The sequence below is a fragment of the Struthio camelus genome, chromosome 9 (genome assembly GCF_040807025.1).
Source record: "Struthio camelus isolate bStrCam1 chromosome 9, bStrCam1.hap1, whole genome shotgun sequence".
NCBI classification, from domain to species: domain Eukaryota; kingdom Metazoa; phylum Chordata; class Aves; order Struthioniformes; family Struthionidae; genus Struthio; species Struthio camelus.
The window spans coordinates 22094970-22114292 of NC_090950.1; the positions used below are offsets into that span (position 1 = coordinate 22094970).

The 19323-nt window shown below is 48.0% G+C and overlaps 1 protein-coding gene across 5 annotated transcripts in view; it reads left to right on the forward strand.

Moving 5' to 3' along the window:
* DIS3L2 (DIS3 like 3'-5' exoribonuclease 2) overlaps window positions 1–19323 on the forward strand; it is a 200361-nt gene that overhangs the window by 148165 nt on the left and 32873 nt on the right. For all 5 annotated transcript variants that reach the window (XM_068953694.1, XM_068953695.1, XM_068953696.1 and 2 more), the window contains one exon: window positions 9699–9778. In XM_068953694.1, coding sequence (XP_068809795.1) covers window positions 9699–9778 — 80 coding nt within the window. The remainder of the gene's footprint in view (window positions 1–9698; window positions 9779–19323) is intronic.

A 19323-nucleotide genomic window follows, 5' to 3' on the forward strand; every position in this document is an offset into this window, starting at 1 on the left:
ACTTTAACTCGCTTGGTTGGTCTATTTGCTCCAGGATTTTCAGAACGGTGAATGTATTTGCTACTCTGCCAGCCTGTGCTGTACAGCGAACCTTCCTAAGGGCTGGGGATTATGGGGCCCGGGGTGTCTTTGAGTCCTAGTCTCCTTCCAGTGGAAGCTTCTCTCCTCCGGATGGTCTCAAACTTTGCTCCTCTTAATAGGAGGAGAGGCATGATATGGTCAGGGTAAGTGGCACTGTGCCCTGTGGTGCTCTTCCAGGTCTCCCTTTTTCTTTCCCCATCCATCTAGTTCCCTTAGTGGAGAGAACCACATTAATGATCAGTCCGGGTTACTTGCCGCTAAGGCTCTTCACTGCCTCTTACCTGTGCCTTTTATTTTAATGTGGTTTGCGGCAGCACGCAGTCAGCGTGCTGTCGGGAGTGGCATCAGAAGATTGTTTTTTCGTTCAGGTTGCCAGTGCCTGGCATCTGTGACTGGTGCTGCTGTAGTTGTGCTCCGCTTGTCTGGGCTCTGCACCAGCTGCTGATGCTCACAAGCTTGTGCAGCGTCAGCGGTTGCATTTCCCCTCACATGCAGCAGACCCCGATTTGGCCTGTTCCCGTTCATGCCATTTATAGGTCCTTGTGCTGCTCAGTTGGCCTTTGGCTTTTTGCTCTGCCTATTACCTCCGGTGTCTCTTGGGGAATTTTCAGACTCTAATAAGGTATGTGGTATCAGAGCGCTGCCCTCCGGCCACGAGCTTCCTCGCAGACAGAGGAGATGTCGCTTGCTGCCAAACTCTAATTGCTTTGTGAAGGGTTAGTCCTGCCTCTGCAGGAGACTCTAGGATTGTTTCAGACTCATGATCACAGTCTAGTCCCTTATTAAAAGTCTTGATCCTCCTCCCCTCCCAGATTCCTGTACCTGAGATTTCCTGAGTGAATTCCCTTATCTTCTAGTTGAAGAGACCATTTGGACAGGGCAGGACCTGAGTGTTCCTCTAGAGGCACAGTAAAGCCTATAAATCACCCGTGGTCTTCAAAATGCAAAAATTTTCTGAAGCCGAAAAGCCCTCCTCTCTTTTAAGGCTGGTAAACCCCAGCTTGTGAAAGAGCTGTTACTGTCTGAGATGTTCATTCACACAAGATGAAATCGGTCAAATTGTCTTTTGTCATTTTCAGCACCAGCAGGGTTGGGAGAAGTGCTGGGAGATCAGCAAGAGCTGGGAATGCTTTAAAGAAAGGCTAGGAGACAGGCTGTGAGTAACATAAAACGGCCAAGCAGTGAAGTTTGGCATGTGTCTTGTTAGTGTCACTATTTTTTATGTGGCATTTCCTAGGGATGTTTTGCTTTTATTTTAAAATTGATGTATGTGTAGAAAATACTTTTGACTTCATTGACAGTTTAGTGGTCTAGAACTTGTGGTGCTGTGTCATAATTCGTTAGTCTCTGAAGAAGATATTTTTAATCCACCAACATAAACCCTTTGCAATTGTATAATCTTTCTTTTAGTCCTGTGGTTTCCTAATCATGCATCTAGAGGATGAGCTCATTCAGTTTATAAATTACAAACAAAGTGAACGGAAGTATTCAGCTCTTCTTTCTAAATAGATCTGGATCAATTTCTTCACATACTGGGTACAGCATTCTAAACCTCTGATGCAGGCAAGTGTGAACATTTAAAAATAAACTAATTTGCGGTTTATATTTGTGCCAGGTGGTTAAAGTTGTCTCCTGCCCTTGTCTTTCCAGAAAGGCTCCTCAGCTTTGAGTTGTGGTAGTGAAGTAACAGCCAAGGGTGCAATGCCAGCTTGTCCTTTTGATGACAGTGTTTGCACATCTTTGTAAAGGATCCAGTAAAAGCCAGGCTTCTTTCTGATTTTTGTGGTAATATCTGAGCACCTATGGCAGTGGTTCTTGGGGTCATTGGACAGCAACAGAGCAGTCCTGTGTGGAGGGAACATGCGTTGATGACTCATCTTTTGTGTTGGGAAGGGACCAGGGTCTTCACTGTGTCCCAAGGGAGACCTTTGGAGAGCAAAGCCTACTGCAGCTTGTAGGATTATTTTGTGATAACTTGTAGCTTTGGGGCTGAGGTTGAGAACCTCTGACCTATGAGTTTGGTTAGTTTAAAAAGGAGAGGGGGAAAGCAAGAGAACTGCTATCTTCTGTCTTCCTGTTTGAGAATTCACAGGCTTTGCATGTGTTTGTATGCGGTTGTGTGTGTGGCAGGGAAGTGCTGCAGGCAGGAGGAGGGAAGAATAACATTTGAGTAGAACAATGGGATTGTAAATCAGGAGTGGGCAGAAGGATTCAGGCCAGAAGTAATACCGAAAATGAGTCTCGGCTGCTTGTCCTAGAGAACATTAGATTTCAAGTTGATATCGTACTTCTTTCCTTGTGCGCGGATCTCATAGCCTGTTAACAGAGGTAGTTTGCTGGTTAATGTCCTGAGAGGGAAGAGGCGTTAGAGGGATGTGTTGCTTGGATAGTGCAGAACGAGTAAAACCCAAGATGATGTGTGGTACTGCAGCAAGTAAGAGAGAACCTTTCCACACAGGAGACCTGGAGACTGGGAAATGGAGCAGGAAGGGAAAGGATTTCACCCTGAAAAATAAGTCACCTTTTGTTCTGCTGTCAGTTCACACAGGGATGTTCTCCAGCAGCGTGCAAGGGGAGGCATTAGCCTAGGCAGACAATGAGTTTCTGTCAAACATGGCCCTATCATCTCACACCCAGGAGCTTCAGGGTCTATATGTTGGCTGGTCATGGAGTATGCTGGATGCCCAGCACGATTCCTTCTTGGGCGTGCCCTGCCTTTTAGTTTGGGGATTGAGGTGTTGTGGGAGTGGATGACAGTGCGGCAGGAAGAGGGGGGGAAGAGCAGTTGCCAGAAACGTTCACTTCAGAGCACGCTTTCTCCAAGGAGCGTGCTTTTGGGACAGCTGATTGTTACTATTCTCTTTGTCTCCGTTTTCCTGAGATCAGCTGCCCTGAAGAGCCTGGGGCAGATGAGAGTGCTTCAGGAGCCTCTTAAAGAATTTAAACCACCACCTGGAAAAAGTGTGCATTTAGGGATGGGGAGAAAGGGTCTCACTGAGGAGGCAATGGGTGAGAAGGGACCAGTTCAGGACCAGAGCAACCGGTAGGAAAAGCAGTTCCATAACTAGGTGCTGAGAGTGGCCAAATATCCACTGTCTGCAAAGCCAAAAAGGAGGGGACCACCCGAAGCCAGTGTGACAGGTAATTAACTGGGCTGGCAGCGAGCTTCCCCGTCTCTCCTCTTTTTGCACTGTAGGGCTTTTAGTCTTTCCTTTATTAGCCCTGTCCTGTCCCTATCGCATTCACTTCTGGAGAAAGGGGCAACTGGGAAGAAGTACAATCTCAACCCAGGGTCTTTCTCCCACAGTTTTGAACTTCAGTGCAAATAGAAAACTCTCTGGAAGAAGTGCTTCAGATTCAAGAGCAGTTTCTTTAAGTGAAAACACAGCTGTGAGGTTTGCAGGCTGCGCTTCTGTAAGGGCTCAGCCAGCCCCGCTGCAGTCCTTCCAGCACGCAGGAATTGGGAAATCCATTGTGAACAAAATTGAGTTTGATGGCCTATGTGCAGGCAGATGGATGTATTTTTAAGGGACAAGATGCCAGAAAACTCTGTGATTACGTTACTGGAGCACGGCTCGTTTTTTGTGGTTTTAAAAGTGAGTGTCAGGACTTCAGTACTATTTTTTTTTTCAGGTCAAAACCGAAGTTTGGGCGGGGCATAAAAACCTGCTTGATGACTAAGTTTTTTCTTAAAAAGCTTTCTAGAGCTTGCTGGAGAGGTGAGCCTCTATTCTGAGAGGGATCTGATACCAGTCTTTTTGGACTTCCTTGCAAATGGGGTTAAAATTGAATGAATGTCAACAGTAGAGAGGAACTCACGCCTTCCAGGAGACTATTTCAGTATAATCTTTGGGTCTAGTCCTCTAGTTTTTGTCTTGTAGGATTGTGTTCTGCCTCTCCTCCTTGCCCTGGGTGATCTCTTGCTGCTCGAATACTCCACCACGTTGGTAGAATTACCTTGAGCAGTATAACCAAGGCTGGCAGAAACCAGCCCTTATGTTGCCCCAGAAATGGGACGTCTGAAGTCTGACCTGGTTATACAGCTGAACTGATAGTACCTCTCTGATACTGTGCAAGCATAGAGAAAACTTTCTGTCTAATGACAGAGGTTTGCTGCTTGGAGCCAGGGCTGGGAACAAGAGGGCTCCAAGCCAAACCGTTTACTCAAGGGGCATGCAGAATTTGCCCAGTCAAGTCAATATAGGTACTGGCAGCATTTCAGGAGCCAGAAGGCTGCTCCTTAGGCACTCTCCTCATTGGAGCTACGAGGCTTTATCACATGCCTGGCCCCTTAATTGCTGCAGGTCTGAATTTTCTTTAAAATGAGGGTGGCTGCTGGCTGCTCCGAAGTCCAGGCAAGCCTGGAGGTCCACAACAGCATTAAGCACTGTTCTCCCTTTCTGAAAAGCCTCTTTATGGCCTTGCTGGTAATGGAGAAGCACCAAGGTATAGGCTTCTTCACCTATACCCTAACAAGGCCTATCCGCTTGGAGAAGGGCTCTGGGTCCCTGCAGGGATGAGGTGGCATGGAGGTGCTTGGAGGGAACAGTGAAGGGCAGGTGCCCTGAGACTTTCTGCTTTTGCTGAAGTCTCATGTCTGTGCTCTGGTTTAGTGTCTGCTCCCTGCTGTCTGTAGGTACCCTTGTATGCCCAAGAACAGATGAAGTATGTTGGCATCTGATGGACAGCTTTGCAGGAGGAACAAAAAATATCCCTGTTGTCAGCCAACTGCATCCGCCCCTAGGTTTAAAGGTGTAAGAGTAGAGAGCCGAGTGGATGTTACCATTCCAGAGAGAGGAGCCATTGCAGGAATGAATGTTATGTGCCATTCTGGACATGACATAGTTTTAGTTCGGCCTGTGCAAGCGGAAAGCAAGGGGCAGCGTAGGTAGCTGTGTGCCCCAGCAGCCCAGCAGGCCCTGACCTCTCTGCACACAGCCCCCTGTGCACAGTGACCACTGTGAACAGGAGATCACTCCCCTCAAGGAGGGGACTTTACCTTCACCTCAAGGCTACTTGCATGCACTGCCAAATGTTACCGCATATTGGCTACATGCTGTAGTTCATTCTCTTTCTCCATCCACCAGTGGCTGAGTTGTGTGCCTGCAGCTACTCGATACCGCAGGCATGATATCCTCCTCCCCTGAGGAAAATGCGTCCTGCCCATCAAACAGGATCTGCTCCAGCCCCTGTGAATTTCAGCACCCTGCTGCACTCCTGTTTGGGTGTATTGCAGTTGTGTCTGATGGTGAGAGAGCCTATCCATCACTGTATCCACACAGATCCCAATTACTCCTTTGGACAGCTCTTATTCATACACCTCCCTATGCCTCTGACATCTCAATTATTGATGGGGCTTGCCTGGTAGGCAGCACTCTGTCCTCAGTGTGGCTACGTTCCAGCTCTCTTTCCCGTTTTATTCACACACACACTATGCTGAGTGTTTCTTCATGTGCGAAGCTGTTGAAGTGGAAAGGGCTCTTTATTAGCATGTGAGCTTCAGGGCTGTGCTACCAAAGGGGGCAATGCAAGCCAAATGACAAGGCAATAGAGTGTGCTGGGAAATTTCCTCTCCCCCTCCTCCCCCAGTTAAGCCCAGCAGTGTCTTGTAAAATGAAATGATCTCATATGCTTAATGCTGAGGATCCCTTGATCTGATGGGCCTTCCTCGTGATGGGGTCACCCTGTACTTGCATTTCTGTAGGAAACCTCAGTTTCCCATTGCCCCTGCAGGCATAAAATTGTGTATTTTAAAAACCGGTGGCCTTTCCTTTGTCTTGGTATTAGATTGTTGGCTTTATGGCAAGTCTGCCTTCTGACGAGGAGCACTATCAAAGAAAAGGAGCTTCAGAGCAACGTGCTGTTGTTGGAGCAATGTTGTCATACTGGTTAAGAGTTAGAGCTAGGCCAGAGAGGGCGTTGCAAAAGCCTGTTTGTTTTGTAGAGCCTTGTGTGTGGGGGAGGCTCTGGATGTCTTGTGACTTTGCTATAGCTAAGTCAGATGGGAGGATAGATAAGGTGCTCAATCAGCTGCTGACGTCTCCTCTGCTACCCCCAGCCTTGCCCTGCAACCTTTTTTTTAAATCCGGAATATGCAGAGACTTTGTGATATGGTTAGTGTAAGAAGGCAAAAGGAAAGGGTGACTGCTGGAGATGGGACCAGAGAGAAGCAGCGATGCGGGGTGGGGGCTGGCAGGAAAGGGTGCTTGACTTCTATTCTCAGAGACTTGGGGCAGCAAGCACCTCATAGACTGGCTTTAGCACAAGAGGAAAGATCTGTGGAGCAGATCTTCCAGAGCACTGAAGGGCCCAGGAGCATGAGCACCTTTGCAGCCGAATGCAGCCATGCAGAGGTGCATTCACGTGTCATGTGGAGGTGCATCCTTGGTCAGTGGAGCACTCAGCCTCCTGTGGCTCAAATAGCAGAGGGGACACACCAACAAGGTGTTGGGATGATGGGTATGACCTTTTCAAGCTTAGTAAGAAGCTTGCAGTCTCTGCGTCCCAGTTTGCCTCCTGGCAGAGCTCAACTGATCCTTCTCTACCTACTCTTCTTCTACCCCATGACGAGTTTTGCTTGTGAGCACTGCTCCCTGCAAAGATCTACCACCACCTACAAAGGCAGTCAGAGCGTCACACATGGCGCACGCACAGACAGAGCTTGGCTGTTCATTGAGGAGCCCATGAGGACTCCTCGCCTGGGTGGTGATCACAGACACCCTCTCCTCATTTCTGGTTGGCCACGGCAGAGCATCAGCAGGGCAGATCTGCAGAAGAGCATGGTGTTGTGTATCAGTGACATTATGTCTGTCTTGAGCAGCGATGGCCAAAAAAGGCCTTTAGTTACACATCTCTCCTGTGTGACAGCCTGACCCTGGCATTTCTCTGAGCGGGATCCTCTTGTCGCTGGACCGGCCTGCAGGCGACAGCATCATCCTCTTGCCTGACAGTATTGCCCTAGAAGGTCGAGCTGTATATAGTCCCCGTTACACAGGCCTTACTGGCCCTGGCTGGTAAGCAGAGAGGACTGAGTCTGCCAAGCAGGGTGTGTTTTATTTGTCTGGAATACCGTAAGCAGAGACGGAAGGGTTAAAATAACAGAAACTTGAAAACACGTTATCTTAGGGAACCGTGATCTTTCCTTTTTGGTTAGGCATGTTCCATGGGACCCTGTCCCCCAGATAGTGGAAAGGTCACCCTCCCATACCTGATTCCCCACATCGCCTTCCCTTGCGGCCTGTCCAAACAAGGCTGTTTTCCTTCCCAGCCCTTTTCCTTCCTTCCTTTCCAGTGGACTTGTCTCCTTGCGCAGAGCTGGCTCTGGCTACAAGGGTGCAGGGTGGGCAAGAGCTCAGGTGTGCTGTAGCTGGAGGTGCTCAAATAGCACAAACCCAAAGGCCGTTTAGCCATGAGAGCTGTCAGAGGGACTTGGACAATCCTGAGTTTGCGCTTGTCAAAGTTACCCGAAGCTTCACGTGCACAATGTTGCACTTTCTTTTGTGTTTCCTCCCTAGTAAATCTGCAGTGTGGTGCCCTTTCCTCATAGTGCAGAGCCCCGAGGAGCTATGACTGAGATAACTAGTGTCCTTTTTGGCTAAGAGATGCTTTTCCATATTCTAGCAGGAAAGCTTTGGAAAACCTGGCCCATAAAAACGTCTTTGGCAGTTTCCAGTTCTTCTTTTAGTTCACCAAACCAGGGCAGGTCACGGAGTGGGGAATCTAGTCTTGATAGAGACAAGTTACCGTCATCTGTACCGTAGTAAGGTGATCAATCACTTGCCTCCCTTTGGGAGACTGCTCATTTCTTACCCATCTCATGCTCCCGTGGGGCAGTTGCTGCGTGCCATCGTAGCATCAGGAAAGGCAGGAGCTGCAGCCCGGCTGAACGGATCTCAGTGAGAAGAAACCTGCCTAGCTGGCCCTACTTGTCCTTCCTTGGACACCAGTCTCAAAAATGGATCTTAGCAACGTGCTAAACAGTAGTGGAGATCAGAGCTTGCAGGAAGAGGTAAGCTGTGGAGAGTATAACAGGTTACCATCTGCCAGCAGTATGAATTGTGATTCTTATACCATGGACACGCGTAAAGCATGGACGTGTGTGTTACATGTTGTCCCAGGAACGTGCGTTTCACAGTGGCTCGGAGATTTAGGGGCATGGGAGTCACAGGAGATCAGCTGGATTTGGCCTGAGCTAGGTGCTCAGTTCTTAACTCAGTATCCAGAATGGTGAAGTTCTCAGTGGTTTTGTGGTATACAGTTTCATTTGGGTCAGCGAGAGCACAATGCGTTACTTTATTACCCTGTAGGGAAGGGAAAATCGGCATACCATCTAATGATTCAGCACATAGGTGCTGGAGGGCGATGTTTTGATTTGGTGTTCATTCCTGAGTAGGCCATTAATTTGAGTTAGCAATTTCATTGGAGTCTGGAGGAGAGGATTCTGTGCTCAAATAGAGTGGCTCAACACCTCTCTCTTCCTTTCCCCGTTTAAAAAGGTCAGGCCCATAATAACAAACCTGCTTCCAATTTTCACCATTCTGATGGTCTTCCCTGACCATTTCAAGAGTCCTGCACAATCCAGCAGTGGTAATGGCCCTGCCATTAAGGGTCTGTCCCTGACCCAAACAAAAGCTGGAAGCGCTCAGTGCACAAAGATTGCAGCTCCTTCCTCTGAAGGATGCTGCCCCTCTTACCTAGCCTGCTCTGCCCTAGTCAGGGTCAGCAGCCCCTCTGCAGGGCATGGGGGGCTGCGCTTTGTGGCTGCAGGAACAGCAGCCCTAGCATGGGACCACTTTTCTAGGGCCCCAGCAGCTTTCTCCTGGGTGAAGAGGATCTGCTCAGATATGCCTCGGTCAACCCTGTGCTGTTTTCCAGGCAGTTTATCCTGTAAAATCACTGGAGACATTTTCATCAAAAAAGTCTCCCTGCCGAACTGTTCTGTTGCTTGTTGAAAGAGGATTAATTTTTCCCCCTTAAATAAAATGAGCTGAAGCTGTGTTTGAAATCTGAATGCTCTTGTTGAATGCCTTCTTGGAGTTGCAAAGAAAGCAGCTTCCAGGTCACATCATAGCCTCCTGCCGGACGCTGATCCAAACTGCAAACCCTTCTAACAGCTCTTTAATAACTCTGCACAGAAGGAAAAATCTGTCACCTTTCCCTCTGTGGTTTCTTCTCTGTTCTAATGCACTGGAGGAATGAGATGGAATCGGGAAAGTTTTCAGAGAAAGACTCGTGGGAACTACAGCTGCTGATGGAGAACACTCATTTCTTTAGTGTCTGAGGGGAACCGCAATTGCTTTGGTGAAGGGTGGTGTGTGTGGGTGGGTTTGGAGGGGTGAACTGTTATGACCTATGCATTTCAGAAGAACCACAAACACTTTATAGTAACAAAGGGTGGAAAAAACGAGAGGTTTCTGCAACGCATGTGACTTTTCTCTGAGGTTTGGAACCCCACGTTATGTTCCAGGCCACAGTGTTTGCGTGTCAGTCTTGGTGAGTTAGCTTTCTCCCACAAGCCATGCTTGAAGTCGCTGTAATGACTGAGAATGTAGCCTAAAATGTTGCTTTCTTTTTCTTTCTCTCTCTGTTCATTATCCCCCACCCTCTCCTCTCTGCAGCTGAAGCTCTCGTTTACATTGGACCAGGAGAGCGGGATGCCTCAAGGCTGTTATATCTATCAGTACCGGGACAGCAACAAGTAAGTCCCATGGAAGATTGCATACAGCAGATAGGGGAAGGTGCACTGAAAGGAGACTGCCCTGCCTTCTCACTTGCTGGCAGAAGTATCACAACTGCTTGTATCACTTAAAAGTAGATTAAAACAGGCTTCAGCCTTGACCTGAAACTGGGAACAGCTCCTAGAAAGGCCAGATCCTTCAAAATGTACGAGGCCCTGCTGCCCTCTTTGTTCTGCAGCATTCGAAAAGCTGGCTGCTTCATTTATTTGGCTAAAAGGCCAGCTCTGGGTGCCTTGTGCTCTGGCAGATCTGACTCAGGCTTTTCCTAGGGGTGTTTGCAGCTAAAACTCTGCACTGTTTTGTGCTGGGGTGTCTCTGAGGAGAGTAGGCTGGGGCAAGCGTCCAAGGCTGCACAGCCCCAAAGAGAGCAGCCCTCCCCTCTGCCCAGCTACAGAGGGACCCTGTTGCCCATCTGTCTCTGCTCAAGCTCATATGTGGGTTCACTGAGTGGTCTTTCACTTGTGGGTACTACAGCCCAAGCACAGCCATGCGCTTTGTTTTTATAAGATGCCATATGATATTCGAGCTTTAGATGTGTTTGGAGCAGAGTCTCCTCAATTTCTAGGTGTTCTGGCTAATTTTACTAACTGCTGTACTGAATTGGCACCCAAGTTGTTTTTATTTCAAATCACATTCTCATTATCGAATTGACAGCAGCAGCACTATTCAGAATATTTCTGTGTTCGCGCTGGTTTGCTCTGCATGAATACCAGTATGTCATGAATCCATAGCCAGTTACCTCCACCCATATAGTTTTACTTCTTGCCAATTATTGTAGGTTAACCTAAAAAAAAGGGTATCTGAAACTGTCAATGAATGGAACACCCTGTTACTAGATCTGCTCTGAAATGCTGAAGAGAAGAGTCCCAACAAGGAAGCAATACACCCACAAACATATCTACCCTTTTCTAAGCTGAGAAATCTCATTGTTTAAAAAGAGGGGGCTCGTTTCTGGGGGAAGAGCTCAGCATCCTTCCTTCCCACTGGTGAACTGGCGATTCACACGTGGTACGCAGTGTTGTCCCAACTATCTCAGCCCCAGGGGCACGAATGAAAAGAGTTGGCGTCTCCAGCACCACCAATCTAGCAGGGAAACATGTAGTTAAATGCGAAAGGATGAGATCAACAGGGGGAGAATGGAAGAATGCTTGGTTTTGAGGTTTTAAAAGGCAGTGGCACACAATGAGGAAAAGAAAACCCCTAGATCTAATGGGTTTTGTTTTAAGGGTGTTTATGGATCCAGTGTTTCTAATTGTGTGGTGTATATCTCAAAAATCAGTAGCCGTGTTTTCTGCCACAGACCCTCCTCTCCCCAGGCCTTTGTATGTGTTTTGTGCCATTGTTTGAGGAAACTGGTGGGATGGGAGTGGAGCTATTTTGTTTAAGCGCTAAGGCCAGTAGCAATTCAGCTTGGAAACCTTGTTTTTAGCTGTGAATGGTCCAACATGAAACAAAGTAGCTGCAGTATGTTGGCAGCTGTTGATTTAGAGGTGTACAGTTATGATTTGTGTTTCTGGCAACGGTGGGAGCTGGGACGCCCAGAGAAATGCCAACCGGAATCATGGATTTGAAAAATGCGATGAAGGCGAGATGGGTGTAATTGCAAGTAAACCCAGACTTTGCGCGTATCTGACAAATTCAAGCTACAATTATAACTCCCTGCAAGGCCCTGCATTTTATATTTTAAAGTCTGCTTAACCAACCTGGGGGGGAAAGGGGAGCAGGATATCCGTTTCCCAAGGAGAGCCTTGCTAAGTTTTAACACATACTTATCTCCCTAAGCCCCGTGCATGCAGCCCAGAGGCTCAGAGAATACTCGTCACATGGACTAGAGCGTGAAGGTCTGTGCGACAGCTGACGTACTCTTGCAGATAAATCGCCCTTGAGGCAAACGTGTGCTCAGCTCCGGCCGTACCCCCAGTGATTTTGGAGGAGTCCTTGTTCACTGCATCTTTATTGCCTACAGTATCGCATTTGAATAGCTGATAGTGCAGTGAAGCAGTGGACTTAGTGCTGCTTTCCTCTCTTTCCCCCACCTGCTCAGCCACGCAGAGACCATACTTCTGAAGCACCTTTTTTTTTTTTTAATAGGGTGAATTTGTTATCCATAGACTAGCACGGTGGTTTTCATGATAATTTTTCCTTAGCAATTTTCCTAGCAATTTCCCAGGGTAGATTATAGGCCTTGTGTTCTCACAAGGGTAGTCAGGATTTAACAGTACTGATCCAGGACCCCTGGGGATAACAGCTCTTTTGCGCTCTTTTAATAACGTATCTGGAAGTTAAAACAACGTAACTTTTGTATCTGCACCGTGTTTTAGAGCTGTTTACAGCCCAGAGGAGAGATGCTGTCAATATGCTGTGCATCTGTGCAGGATCATGCATGGGAAAGGCTGGAAACCTGCATCCCCCAAGCCCTAGCATCCTTCACAGAGCGTCGGCTCTGTGGCCGGTGAAGGGGCTAGACTCGCAGCAGGACCTGCCTGTATCTGAAGCTGAATGGTAGCTTTAATATGAGGAAGTGGATGTGATCCCAGCCGATGGGGAGCCTTTGATCTGTGTGAACAGAGCTCTGGAGCAAGACTCTGCCATTGCGGTCCCCAGAGGAGTGTCCCTTCCCCTCCAAGTGGCAAATGCTGTTCCAAGCTGCAGCCAGACGGGGCCACCGGAGAACAGTGTATACTGGCCTCTGCTTGCAGAGCAAAAGGCTGGAGTATTTCTGAAAGCCTAACTACCAAAGCAATTAAAATTTCCATTGCTTAGGCTAGAAGTGCAAGTACCATGCAGGCTTTTGCAAGGGCAATCAATTGGAGTTTGTTCCCTTTAAAATGATAAACGCTGTCAAGCAAGTTTTGCTTGCTCCCGGCAGCCATTCATTACCTGCCTGCCTGCATCACTACAGCAGCGTTCATTGGCACAGTGCTCGCTAGGCGCCCGTTCAGCTATTGCACCCGTGTGCGCAGAGCGCTTTGGGGAGACCAGACTTGATGGCGCATTGGCACCATTCGGATGCGGGAGCTGGGCATCTCATGCAACAGAGCTGGCCCCTCTGGGAGGACTGTAGGTTCATGTGCTAGCTTTGGTCTCTGGGAGCCTTGGACTGAGACCAGAAGAGGTTGAGCAGCCAGCCAGGCTCCCTTTAAGCCCCTGCTATAACGTATTTGTATCCAGTGGCACTTAATAGTCCCAGAAGAGGGCAAGTCCTGTACTTGGAGCTGTATGGAGGAGAGAGGCTGTCACTGCTCGCCAGCTTGCAGTCGCAGGGGTGAGACCAGGGGAACATCACTGCTCCTTTTCTCTGGTCAAACCCAGACATTCTCTTCTCTTTAGCTGCCCAACCTTGCCCAACCTTCCCCACCCTTCAATGTTTCCTGGCTCCAGAGGAAATTACTTGACCTCACATAGATGAAAGCAGTCTACTTTCTCATTTTTTAGCCACGATGCTTAATTCCCCCTAACGGGGATAAGTCAGTATAATCTAAGGACAGTGCTGCTGTACTGGCTGCTCCAGCAAGGCTGTCCCCTACCAACAGGAGTGCTGTGCTATGACATGGGGTATGGCCTGGTGACATGTGCTCAGTGACGTTCTGAACAGGAGCATATTGCTAGCCTTCACACAGCCCTAAAGCAGTCATGTCCAGAAAATGAAGATGTTGCAAACGATCCTGTGTCCTGACTGCAACAAGAATTTGGTGTTTGGGGTGAGACTGACTTTCTGCAGCTTCCTCCTGCTCAGGCTGGATTTCTCTGGCCCTGCACAGGATCTAATCACAAAACCCAGCTGGGTGGTAAAAGACCAACAAGGCTATTTATATCCACTGTGGCTCATTTGGAAATCCTATGTTATGGCGCGCACGTTCACCAGGCCCCTGATCGATGAGTGTGATACCGGCTGTGCTGAAGAAGTGGCTGGTGCCCAGTGCCAAGCTCCAGAGGCTCAGGCACTGCAGCCTGCTGGTGCCCGTACGTGGCTGATCCTTCCTCCTGGGGGCTGCCAGGCAGCAGGAAGGACAACATGGAGGAGGTTGTAGGTAATTGTGGAAGACTTCTCCCAGCATCAGTACAGGAAGAGCCAGAACCAGCTTGAGATCCTCTGGAAGAAATGAGTTGTAGGTTTAGTGTCTTTTGGCTGTAACTAAGAAGATTCAAACTGTTTTCCATGTTCTCTGTCACTGTCCAGACACTTCAGAGACTTCCAAGTCTCTGCTCACCTGTGCAGAGCAAGCCCAACCCTTTAAGTCCCTTTGTCTTTCTCTTTGAGGCTCTCTGATTAGTGTCACCTTTCTCAGATGATGTGGTGTTGGGGGTCCCTGCCATCCCAGTCCCGGAGCAGAGCTACGCATCGCTGTCAAGATTCATCCTGTTACGTGGGCCATATCTGCAGGGGGTTGTGATGCTTCCTTGCCCTCTAGCTGGCTCTCCACTGACATGGTTTCCCTGCTCCCACAGCCTCTAGATATTGGTCTATTTTCTAGCTCTCTTCCTCACATTATGAATGCCTTATTTTTTGATATACCAGCTTGCAGTTCTCCAATGAATTTCATTTTAATTCCTTGCTGCAGCTGCGGTTTGTGTCAGGATTATGAATTTGCAGTGGGGGCTTTCATGTTCTCTTCAGAATAATTTCTACACCCAGAGGAACAGCATCTTGCATAGAAGCACTTAGAGACCTCTTACAAAAGCAGCGTTGGAGTATTGATCATTTTTCCTCTCCAGGGACCCAGAGTGTTGCAGACATAGCTGCTGTGCGCTATAGCCACTTGCGGGCAGCACCACACAACTCTTCAGGATGAGAAGTGAAAAATAGCTCCAGGTGCAAGGAATAGCAGTGTCCCCTTTTATACAGAGATCAACGATGCCTGGTACATTGGATTATTGCTTAAAACACCAGGACTTCAAATGCCAGGGTGCATGCACTCCTGACGCTGACAGGCTAGTTGATGTATAATGCTGTTTGGGTTACCAACTGAGCTCCTCTCTGCAATCTTTTCATAAGGTGAATATAATATCTGCAGTGATGTACCCAATGTTATATCAGGAGAGCTAGCCTATAATTATGCTTGAAATGTTTGAACGGGTTATTTATCACTAACACATTAGCTCACTCCATTTGTTGCTGCTGTTCAGCACTGCAGTGGCTTTGGTGTAACGAGAACTTGGAGGGGGAGGGTTGCGTTTTTTTCTGAATACAGCAAAGCAGCATCGCTTTGAGTTTTTTCTTTTTTGCTAGGAGAGTTGTTCACTGGGAACGATAGAAACAAAATGTGTGAATGAGCTGACACAGCACGAGTGATTTGTTTTCAAATGTGTATCTGAGGTGTACAGCTCAGATTGGACTTTAGCATGGACCTGTTTGCTTTGCCGTGAGCTAGCAGGTTCATCCCGGTATGTTTTGTTCTTTACGAGGAATTGAGGCTTTTAGCGTTGGCTGTTTGTGCAAAGGGCTGCCACATGGTTCACGCAGTTGTTGGGTACCTGACTGGCCTTGTTACATGTAGTTTCGTGGCAAGCATCCCAGCAAGAGGATGTAGCACTGCTTGTATTGCTGTAAAGGAAGTGCCCGTCTCTCCCGACGGTGATTAGTGGTCAGCAAATACATGCTCTGACCTGCATGGTTTGGGTGGCATCTTCCTTAGTTTGTCTTGTGTTGGTTGCAGACTGGGTTTTCATGGGGGAAGTTCACACACGTGTAATCCCCTGACAGGCTTGGAGGGATGTTGTCTAGGAGGAATTGTTAGCCTGAAGCTTATGAAATGCCTTGTTTAGATTTCGGATCCAAAGAAAAATAATCCTCCACTTCTAGTGTTGGATTTGCCAGCTGTTGTCAAATTCTCCAAGGGAGGATTTTCACTTTAGGGTGCCCCATTGGAAGAGCTGGCTTAGCTGAGATGAGGTGAGTCTAGGTGCGCTGCAGTTGTGTGACAGAGACACCCTGTGCTCACTGATACTGTACTCACCTCTGCACGCTGCTAGGTTTCAGGAAGCATTTCCCAAGTCTTGTTGTGTTGCAGGCAGCTGAGCTGCTCTGCAACCCTTTCCTGGCAAGCTGTGGTAGCATTTGGCTGTCCTTGGAGGCCATAAGAAAGAATCAGAGGCACTTGGGGTAATTAAGCCTGTATTTTCATTGCTGAGTAGGAAGAATACCATTTTGCCCGTAACTAGTCCCTGGGTTTGAGACTAGGGCCAGCCTACCCTGGGCTTAAAACACTCCCAACCTCTGGTAGAAGGGGTCTCTGTGTGGGTGGGGGTGGGCTTCGAAATAAAATGCAAGCCAGGGCTTGGGTAGCGTGGCAGAGAAGATGCACTCTACCAAAGAGATGACTAAGCAGGTTGGAGTTTTTCTTTTGATATAGTGTCTTGTTTTCTGTTTGACTCATTGGCACCGGGCATTATCCAAGTCAGCAGGTGATGTATATTCTTCACCTGCCAAAGAGTAAAGCATTGGAGTTGGCCAGGCAAGGCTGGTGAATTATTCTGTCACCGTACGTGGAGATAATCCAGTCCTCCTGGCTTTGGCATAGGTTCAGTGTAGGGTAAATTGTCCAGGAGAATTAGTCAGGATGTTGCTCTGTAAAACTCCAAGGAAACGTAATCCTTCCTGGATGAAATACGAGCTCAGTTTTCTGTACGCCACAACCAAAGTTTGCTGGGACATATACTGCAAAATAACCTTTGTTGCCTGAGACTGAGTAGCCATCGAGTTGTACTTCCCCCACAGAAGTCGCAATTTCTATCTGAGGAAGAAGGGCTCTTGCAAAGGGCTCTGCCCAGGGTACTACTTAGTTTCTTTTCCCAGCGCAGACCTGCCTCCTCCTCCTGCCACCCTGCTACTTAATAGCAGGTTTTGAATCCCTTGGTGCTGTAGAAATAGTAACTGCTGACTCCTTGGAGTACCACTGTGATGTGGGGGCTGCGAACGGAAAAGGTGACCAAGGAAACCTGCCTTTCCCCTCATGCAAGCAAACAGGATTTGTAGATGACCTGACTCCTTCCAAACGAATGTTTGAGGCTTTCCTGACATCCTACACAATGTCCCACATGCACCGTTACGCCCCTCTCAAGTCCTCACAGGGTGCCTGTGTGTGGACAGGCTTTGCGTCCTCCTCAAGTGGGAGGAGGCTCTTAAGCCTGGGCAAGTGCATAGTCTCCCAGGTCTGCCTCTGCTCCCCCTATGTTGAACCAGGGGACTTTGTCTTCTCATCTGTTTCAGAGTGTTTGCCTAGAGAGGAGCTGTAAAACTTCCTTGTCAGTGTTAGATGTCTGGGTATTCAATGGCAGTCAAGTAGGTGAGAAATTCAGCTGTAATTATAATTGAGTCAGAGATGCTGTCTCCATGTGTCATCCCTGGAGATCTGTTTACAAATTCATTTGCTTAACAATATGTCTACAAGCCCTTGGTATCGTTTTGGCACCATTTCCCTGGCCTACTGCCCAAGGCAGTGAGCTGCATCTGGGCTAGAATTGCGGACCTATGGATATGGGTTTTTTTTAGTAGCCTGGAGTCAGACAAGTCTCTGATTAGCCCTTAGGAACATGGGAGAGGGCAAGTCTTATGTGGGTAAGAGCAAATAGTCCCTCTACAAAAAGCTTCTCTCACTTTCACCTTGAACCCAAGTTACTGGATTGACTTTGTGTCCAGAAAGACCCTCCCGATCTGAGATCTGGCTAGAAAATTGCCAATCCTCTCTCTCCTGTCCCCAAACAGGGTCTCTGTGCATAGTTTTTCATAAGAAATATGGAAAAGGTGTCGTCCTTGATATGGCAAAGCTTCTGTGTCCTTGACTGTATTGTCACAGGACTCCTCAAGACGTTTTCCAGTAAAATGGCTGGGGTAGTTCTTTTTGCACATCTTTCTAAGCCAGACCGGCATACCCTACCAGCAGAATGAATATGCCCAGGATAGTGGCTTCTCTGATGGGTCTAGGTTTGCTGTCCGGTTCTCTCTGCGATGCTACAAGCAGAGAGCACTGGGACCAAAGCACGAGTATCTATGCACGCTTCTGTTGCTTTGTTAGTGTGTGCTTTAGGCACAAATGAACAGTGGAACGTTGCATGCGTTGGCAGACGGTGGAGTATGAACAAAGACACTGAAGGGGACGCTGAGTACTTGGAGCGTGTGTTGTGCTGGTGGTAATCAAAGGAGCTCTGCTGAGGGATAGACCTTCCAGTCTTGCTCGCCAGCCTGCTGTGTTTGATCTGTGCTTTCTGCCTCAAGAGAGCAAGGACTTTCAGTAGGCCATGGGCAGGACCTCTGTGGTCTGTTCAGCACTAAGTGCTGTTGCTCCTCGGGGAGCAGCAATGTAAGCTGGAGTAACAAAGTGGATTGTCAGCCAGCTGGGATTGCTCTTTTAAACAGCTACGGGCTGGAAGCTGAAGCGTTTAGACTAGAAACAAAGCGCACATTTGAAAGGCAAGAGAGATTAACTTGGCAAAATGTGCCAAGAGGAGACCAATGGATTCTCCGTCTCTCGAGGACAAGAATGCACTTCTGGAAGATGCTTTAGACCCTTTAGACCCATGGGTTGCACAGAGCAGTAGATATAAGCCCTCCAGGCAGAGGAGTCAGATGCTATAATAATTCTCCCAGTCTTAACATCCTGGCATACTGCTCTGTGTTGATGTAAAGGATCGGCTTTGCATTGACACTACTCACTTATTTGCAAAGCTGGGTTTTGCCAGCTGTCTGCCCTGGAAGAACAGGGGTGTTTGCTTTGAGTCCTGCTGAGCTGGGCGTTCGACACGACTTCTTGTTTGAAATGTGACAGGTGACAGAGGAAGCCCCTCTCCTTACCTTCTCGTGAGCAGCAAGGGTGAGGGGTTTTATTTTTGTGGTTACTGCATTGCTTTGCTCTGGGGCCTGCTGCTTTTTCAGAGCTTTCGGAACTTTCTTCAAAGTTCAGAACAGCTAACTCTATCTAGAAATGAAAGTTGATCCCTCTCCATCTCCCTCCTTCTTTTCCATCACTTTGTTAGCAGGACTTTATTTTGTTGAGAGGAGCTTCAAATCACAAGCATATTTCTATGCTCAGCTCTTCACAGTGTCACAGTCATCCTGGATAGGGTTGCCATTACAGCTTAGCACTTTCACCTCTTTCAATTTGCTGTGCATTAGTCAATCTGGAGCCTAATGGATATGTAACTTGGCTTTGCCTGTATCATCTGAGAGGTTCACGGCAGTGTAAGAGGATTTGAGCGCAACTTTCTTTCAAGGTAATGGAAAGATCTCAAGAGGAGTAGAACCTGCTTAAGGATCTCAGCATACTTTGCATTAATGTTCCATAATTTTAATGGGAGATGACTCTAAATTTTTCTGATCAGCTTTGAACACTTCAATCTTGTGTCCTTCACCTGCCTCATCTAAAACGGGGCTAAGCAGAAGCGTTCTAAAATGAACGGCATCATTATTGGCCAAGATACACTGCGAGTGCTTGGGCCTCCGTTGTTTTCTCTGGGAATGTCCTGTTCCCTGGAGATCAATTGACCCCACTGGGCTACTCACCAGCTC